Source organism: Hyalella azteca, unplaced genomic scaffold, assembly GCF_000764305.2.
Source record: "Hyalella azteca isolate HAZT.00-mixed unplaced genomic scaffold, Hazt_2.0.2 contig16144, whole genome shotgun sequence".
Classification (NCBI taxonomy): domain Eukaryota; kingdom Metazoa; phylum Arthropoda; class Malacostraca; order Amphipoda; family Hyalellidae; genus Hyalella; species Hyalella azteca.
In genome coordinates, this window is record NW_025945971.1 from 2,532 (window position 1) to 10,951 (window position 8,420).

Below are 8,420 nucleotides of genomic sequence, written 5' to 3' on the forward strand. Positions count from 1 at the left end.
GTCAAATGGGGTAAAAAGGGACAGGTGGGGTCAGGGCTGGAAAAGTCCTATTTTTGTCTGAAATATCATGGCTCTAATATCATATAATTTCAGTAGGTATGAAATCTTGCAGCTCGAATGTCATAAATTTTTGTTTGATTGAAAAATTGCAGTTTGCACTTCACTAGTTCACAAACCTGTCATTTCATAAAATTTTCAACTTCTGCAACCTTCCCTTTCTGCACCCTTCCCTCCAAAATATCCGTCAGAAAAAACGTAAACATCATAATGTAAACAAAACAACTAAACGTTTTGTTGAAGATTGCGCATAGACGGCATAGTTGTGGTCACATCAAAGCGGTCAGAGCGTCAGACTGCATTAACACGTGTTCAACTTACAGTAAAAACAAATTATATTGCTGCTGTTTGACTGTTTTAGGGTAAAATTAGAGTTTTGGGGTAACATGTGCATGGACTTTGTAAATAAATTTGCACCTTGCAAATGGCTTTTCATGGCCTAGATATGGAATTCACAGCTCAGTGAAATGGAATCACAGCTCAGTGAAATGGAATCACAGCTCAGTGAAATGGAATCACGGCTTGAAGAAATAGAATCACGGCTGACAAATCCATTAAACCATGGCTCAAAAAATTCAGTCGCGGCTTGCCAAAAAGATATATTCCATGCTTGGGTGGGGTAAAAAGGGACAGTACTCCAACATTTTGTAGAAATGTTGTAGGGTAAATGAGGTATATTCCAACACATTAAGGACGTAGCAAGAAATGAACGGCTATTAAAATATAACCGTATGCACAACTCAAGTTCTGGTTGCTTTACATCACTCTCAAAACCCCACACTACGTGCCAGCAACAATGAAACATCACAAACTGTTGCCATATTTATTTAAAAGCCTTTAGAATTCAAACCTACAAAATCCCTGAATTCTGACGCTGTGTGTGACTAAATTTGGCATATTGTGAGACTAATTCTGGCAGCACTTCAAACTCTATTAAATTTGTAATTCCGGCGCCCTGTATTGGAATTCCAAAGCCCTGTGTGAGCTGTATCGGAATTTGACACAGCTTGGAAGGAGCTTAATTAAATAAATTTCAATTTTATAATTAAGCTTTTAATTAAGAGGTATTATAGTGGTTTAATAATGATAATAATAGCGGTTTCAGCATTTAGTAGGCCGTAGGCCTGTCGCCAATTCTCAACATCACAGAACATTCACAGCATTTTGAGGTCTTGAACTCTCAACTCACTGCTACAATTCTGCTGTGCTTAACTGCCCAGCCTCCTTGCGGATTCTGACCAGAAACTGTCGCACAGAGCTGGGATTGAACCCGCGCCTCTCTAGTGCATCAATCTTGGTTCTCTGAACTCTAACTACTGGTCCATTAAGCTTTTAATCAAGGAAATTTTAATATTTGGACACAGCTCGGAACAAGCTGTGTGTGTCTGATTCCAAGCTGTGTCGGAATTAGTTTTTATGTGTCTAAAACCGTTGGCCGTTGCTCAACTTGATCATCTATTAATTTATTTACCACTTCAAATCAGCAAATACAAGTATACATGAAGGATTCCTAATAAATGCACAGACTTATTTAAGAGTCTCAAACCATAATATTCTTTCTACACAAACAGTTTATCACTATATGGTAGAACAAGGTCAACTATCAACTTTGACAGAATTTTGATTACATTTAGTCATTTACATTGCTCAGTGAAAAATATTTCACTTAACAAAAAATTGATGCATCATCAGTTGTCACAAAATTGTGCATAGAATGTCATAGATAGAATTGAGCACTGGACAACAAATAATGAAAAATAATCAACCTAAACTGTGATTCATTTCTCCAAAAAATATGATGGTTGTCACTAAAACATTCCTTTCTGTTTCAGGTGTGTGTTTTGTGATATTTTCTGTTGTAATGAAATCTCGTGACTCAATTAAAATTTTGCAAAATTACAAGCCGTCCTGTAAGCATAAAGATACAGAAGAAATGCTATATGGCTACTAATATGAAGCTTGCAGTAGACAAGGTCATTGTCAATGCTCAATGGCATGTCCATGGATATGGTAATATCACCTCAATAATACAGTTATGTATGGATAAGGTAATATCATATCAATAAAGACACATATCCACATTTATATCATCTACAAAGGTAGAGGAATACTTCAGAGTACTGTTAGTAATGGATAAGTAAGTACACTCTGCATGATTCAAACCTTTTGAAGCATGATTCAAACCTTTTGAAGCATGATTCCCAGGTTAATTTGGGAGGCTTTTATATTGCGTCTAGCACCTTACAAATGGCATATGGAATTTTTTTGGAGATGCCTTACGATAGCCCTTGCAAAGACCTTTAAAATGAATCCAAACTTGTTTATGAAATGTTTCATGGTGAGAAGTTATTAACAGAAAACGCTCAAAACCGTCCCTTATTACCACCTTTGACGGTAGTACTATATATTAATAGTTAAGTGTATTACTATGCGTCAAAATGGAAGTAAGATTCTGCGGTACCGTCAACCGGGGCTACTCAGGACTGGCGGGGTAACTCGGGACAGTCCTCCGACATGGTGTAAAACTATTTTAGTAGCAAAACTAATTGGAATATTGCAAAACTAAATATAGTGGTGTAAACATCAACATTTTTCCTTTCTATGTAGTATAAAGGAACTCAAAAAAATACTACATATACTAGCTTTGAAAAATTCCTGAAAAATGGCAAAAAATGCTATTTTGAAAAATTACTTCTGCTAAGGTCTGTAGTAAATAAAATATTTGCCGAATTAAAAAATTTTACCTACATAAAAGTTGCACCCAGGTGTTGGCTTGTAAACTTTATTTGCAGAATTTACATACCTCAATCCAAAAAAAAAATGGCAGCCATTTCCACACAGCGGGGCTACTTGGGACACCCCCCAGGGGCTATTCGGGACACCCCCAAAAACACATTTACAGTAGAACCTCAGTAAGCAAAGGCTCCAGTTAAGAAAAAAATTAAATAAAAACAAAGAATATTGATTACATTTACCTTGCTTGGCAAAAAAATTTCACTTATCGAAAAATTAGTGCATCATCGGTCATCACAAAATTGTGCATAGAATGTCATATATAGAATTGTGCACCAGGCATCATAGAATGAAAAGTAATTGACCTAAACTATGATTTATTTCTGCAAAACATATAATGGTTGTCACTAAAAAATTCCTTTCTGTTTCAGGTATGTTTTTCACAATCTTTTTTTTATAGTAAATTCACTTAACCCAATTAAAATGGTGTGAAATTACAAGCCGTCCTGTAAGCTTACAGATACAGAAAAAATGCTATAAAGCTGTTGATATGAAGCTTGCAGTGGACAAGGTAGTTAAAATGCTCAATGGCCTGTTCATGGATATGGTAATATTGCATCTTAATGTATATGGTAATATCATATCAATAAAGAAAAAACAAGTAAAAATCACAGAAAATCTCATTTATTTTACCTCTACATCATCTACAATGAAAGAAGAGGACTTCAGAGGACTGTTAGTAATGGATGAGTACACTCTGCATGCTTTGAATGTTTCAAAATTAAGTTTTACTCCAAGTGTCCCGAGTAGCCCCGTTCGACGGGGCTACTTGGGACACTTTTTCTTTTGCTTCTGGCACCTTACAAATAGCATATGGAATTTTTTTTGGAGAAGCCATGTGATAGCCCTTGCAAAGAGCTTTGAACTGATCCTAAACTTGTTTATGAAATGTTTCATGGTAAGAAGTTATGAATGATAAACATTTAAAATCGTCCCGAGTAGCCCTTGTTGACGGTACATGCATCATCTCGTGGACCACTGTTCCTACAATTCCTCCTAGTTTTGTTCATCTTAGTTCTGTGAACTAGCCATGATGCTGTGTGAGAGCAAATATTCCAAGATCTCAGTGGCACAAAGATTGTCATCATTGAAATATTTTGCCAATGATGTTATATTTAGTCCCTTATTGACCACATGGAAAGTAGGTGCCACTGTAAGCCACACCAGGTAAAATTATGTGAAATTAGGCAGCCTTGTTAGGTTTTATTGCCTTTTTGAATTTATTTTTTGCAAAAGGTTTTTAAAAAGAAAACTCTATTATTAATGCGTTAGCTGCCAGCATAGGGCGTTCATTGAAAGCTTGTTTTGTGCCACTGGTGGTACATGTGGCAGTTAACGTGTTAATATTCTTCTTTGTGGTGAAGGAATGACTGTGACATCACAACATGACTGAATTCACAATATCCTACATGTAAGCTGATGCCATTTGGTCTTGAGCAAACTGATATTTCATTATGGAATTGAAGTATTTCCATCATATAGTTTTGTTTACTGTGATCACTAGACCTGTGAATTTTGAAGCATTTTCCTGCCTATGATTTCTATTATTTTGTTTCAACTTTCTAATTTGTGTCTAGTAGTTGAAATTATCTGTCTCTTGTAAAGATTGTTGCTACACTCTTAAGTCAAAAGCAGAATTGATTACTTAATTGCAGTTGAGCTTGAAAGTTTTCATTTTCATGTTGGCCCAGGATTGGAATGTGCCACTTTTTTGGAATAAAATATCAAGATTGCTCTTGCTCAAGAAATTTTTTCTTTAAAATACTAAAGTAATATTCTCTGTATGTGTCTCTCTAAGCATACCGTAACCTTTATTATGTCCATTCTTTTTTTTTCAGAAACCAGTTGTTCTCACACATGCACATATATGTGAGCCTGCTCTCAAGTGGGACCTCAAATATCTTCTAGAGCATATTGGTGATGCAGAACATGTTGTGTTTGCATCATGCTCAAATGTCTTCAAATATTATGATGACCAAAAAATTAAATTCTGTCCTCAGTTTGAAAGGCCTACTGAAAAGCTAGCAATGACTTTCAAAGAATTCTACCAGAGATTTAATAACTGGAAACCTGGAGAAAAAAAGTAAATTTGGATGCAAATTATAAAACCTAAGAACTCTAATATTTATTTTTCACTCAAATTTTTTGTTTCAGTTTTTAAAATGATGACTTATCTCTTGCCTTGTGTTTTTTTTCTTACATTTAGCTTTTATTTGTTCTAGGAATTTTTTCACAAAATAATATGCAATTTTTGTTATGCTTATATGTAATGACTCATTCAACTGTATATATGGCACCTATATTTTATAGAATTATCAACTGACTTTAATGACATATCATTGTTATTACACAAGCAAAGTGCATTATTTCTACAATTTAGCAATTTGATAATGCTCTTAAATTTAAACTGTTGAATATTTATTATTGCCATTTTAAGTCCACTACTGAAAAAAAAATATTTCCAGGTTGTACCTGCAACAAAGTCTATCCAGCACAGTAGGACCTAAAGTGGCAGCTGATTTTGTGTCATTCAATTGGCTTTGGCTGACAAATTTACAGAAGCTAGTGAACTGGGGAGCTTTAACCTCTAATTTGCTGCTTATTGCTGCAAAAGGTTAGTACCTGTGGAGTGATTGCCTCTAAATTTATTCTTGTTTTAATTTCTGTTTAAAACATCTGTCCATTAGCACAGATATTTATGTTCTTTTCAATTTACATGAATCACTTGCAACTATGGAGATTCATCTTTTAGCACACACTAATCAGCTGAATCAAATATTATTTCTTTATCCTAGGTGGCTTAACTCCCGTGCACTATGATGAGCAGCAAAATCTATTTTGCCAGTTGATTGGTCAGAAGAAAGTTACGTTGTTCTCCCCAGAGCACCATAATCGCCTTTATCCTCATCCAGTATACCACCCGCATGACAGGCAAAGTCAAGTAAGCCTGCAAGTCTTTGTCTGGTTTTACTGCATCTCTCTGTAATAGTATTGGTATCATTGCGTTATGTTTTATCAGGTAGTCTAAGTAAATATTGGAGTTTTTATGTGGTGAATTACAATGTTTAGATACCTAATCTTGAAACAATTTCTAACAATGCTTACAATTTTTTTTTCTCATTGTAAGATTTTCCTCATTATTCTCTTAAGCTTGATTGTTAGTCACACTGGCTGTTATTTGGAACATCAAATCAATGACCATTCCATTCATACATTTAATTCGATTATTTTTTTTTATATTTTCCATATTGCTATTTATACTGAGCTGGTTATTTTCTATCATCATCTCTGAATTACATTAAATTTATTCTCAAAGCATAACTTCCTCTCACACACTTCACAGGTGGACCTTTCAAAGCCCAACTTCTCCCTTTACCCTGGGTTGCGCCATTTACATGGTCATGAAGCAATCGTGGGGCCGGGTGACGTGCTTTATATTCCCATTTATTGGTGGCATCAAGTGGAGTCCCTCAACACTCACCCATACACTGTCTCTCTCAACTTCTGGTACAAGGTGAGCGATTAATACTAGCATCTGACTTTTATGCAATGGGTATGTCAAAGCTAGTAATTGAATTGGTATTGTAAACCAGTATATTCTGAAATTGCATGAAATTTACTGTACCTATATCTTTTTAATTATAATACAGCTTTTGTTAGTGTATGCCTCACTGGTCATCAATTGGCTGCCAACTATTGCAGACAGCGGACTTATCGTTGACATCGGCGATTGTGTTCGACCTAAGAACAAAGCTTATTTATTTTTCTCGGATTTACCTTCATTTGACTGATTTCACAGGCACCTCCCGCTGACAACATTTCCTACCCGTTACTGCCACGCCAAGAAGTTGTGATCATGCGCAACATAGAGAAGATGATAGTGGACGTGTTCAAAGAGCCTTCTCAAGTTGACCATTTCTTCCAGTCTTTGACGTTAGGCCGATACACCGTGCAAGGCGCCGATGTCCCTGCTACGCTTTCGGCAAGCTTAATGAATCCTGAATTATTTTCCAAAGAACATCTCAATGACCAAAAGCGAGAAGAACCCAGCAAAGACTCTGATAAATTGGTAGGAGTTCAAGCGAGAGGCGCGAGGAAGAAAAAGATAGTCGGTAAAAATTCTTCTGCAAATGTACGTGGAGAAGGTTCTGCTCATGCTAAGGATGGGACTAATTCGACTTGTTCTTGTCATGAAACATCAAATCCAGTTGTCGAGAACGGGAGTCCCTCGTGTACCTGCTGCTCGTCGTGCTCCAGTTCGCCTTCTCTCTGCAAGAATTATTCTCATGCTTCCCAGTCTTCGTAAGGATAATGCAATTATTGACAAGATGAACCGTATGAATGGTTGTATATGTGTCTCATTTTGCATGAAAAATAAACTTGAAGTGTTTGATATCTGTAGACCTGCGTTACCCGAAGGCTGCTTATGCAAGATTTGCTTCGCTATGTCATGCCTTTAGTATTAGGTACATTTATCAATCGAATTGAAGGAACGCAATCTCACGCTGGCAACTTCGGTGCTGTATGGTTTCAAATGCGAACTATTTTCAATCCTTTCGGGACGTTTGCTAGCATGCTGTAAGCACGGCCAAATGTAGGTACCCCTATTTCTAAATCATTATGGTGTTCATGTTTGTTCCAAATTTTTATTTTACTTATTGGAGCCAATTTTACAGAGTGTTCGGTACTGGGTTAGCAAATATGCGCCTTTCATACCCTTCCCCTTAAAGTTAATTACAAGTATTGATAAGTGCACGAGGAAATAATTAGAAAACTTTATAGTCTGTATGCTTGGGATTCCTAAATAATCTACGGATGTTGAAATAATTATGTGATGTAGTATAACTCAACTTATGATAATGAAAATATATTCAACGTTTTCATTAAAAGATATATGAAGGACTACAATTTATAGATCTTTAAGAAGTACGCTTTAGAATAGAAATGGTGATCGTGTGTCTTGGTAATAATACTTGTTGTCACATTGAGATTGAATTCGAGTAAAGTTTACCTGATCAAATTGTACTAATATAATTACATTGGCTAGATATATTAAGGCAAATGACTCACGTTTATATTTTGACAAGCAATATATAATGACGATAATAGAATCATGCATTTGCTCAAGGTAACGATCACGTTACTTGGTTCTCACCAGCAACATATGGACAGAAAAAAAGGTATTTTCAATTATTGAAAGTAAATGAAGAATCGTATTAGGACTAAAAGAAATTTAGGCAAATTTGATTAAAGATTAAGTTTTAGAAAACCGCTGTAGATGTGAATCAAAAACAAACACTTGATATGTCATCCAATAAGTTCCTGTATAGATCAGAATGAAGAATATTCATACAGAATAGGCAGTATAATTGAGATGCAAAGAAATAGGAGAATAGGTACATGCTCATTTCGTCATTAATACAAAAATTCTGCAATAAACTGATACCTTTCGTGAACTGGGCTCCAATGTTAATCTATTAAAGCATTAATAGGTCATAACACTGGCATGATGTAGACACGACTTGCGTAAAATGAAAATAAATCAACTAAAATTAACAAAAAACTCATGT

General features: G+C 35.5%; 1 protein-coding gene across 1 annotated transcript in view; it reads left to right on the forward strand.

Annotated features, from left to right (window-relative positions):
- The window catches only part of LOC108664674 (hypoxia-inducible factor 1-alpha inhibitor), a 9,962-nt gene extending 2,001 nt beyond the window's left edge, over positions 1 to 7,961 (forward strand). Inside the window, exons 2-6 of the mRNA XM_018151339.2 lie at positions 4,689 to 4,933; positions 5,316 to 5,464; positions 5,646 to 5,791; positions 6,194 to 6,364; positions 6,650 to 7,961. Of these exons, the coding sequence (XP_018006828.1) occupies positions 4,689 to 4,933; positions 5,316 to 5,464; positions 5,646 to 5,791; positions 6,194 to 6,364; positions 6,650 to 7,156 (1,218 nt within the window). The 3' untranslated portion in view covers positions 7,157 to 7,961. The remainder of the gene's footprint in view (positions 1 to 4,688; positions 4,934 to 5,315; positions 5,465 to 5,645; positions 5,792 to 6,193; positions 6,365 to 6,649) is intronic.
- Positions 7,962 to 8,420: the final 459 nt, after the last annotated feature.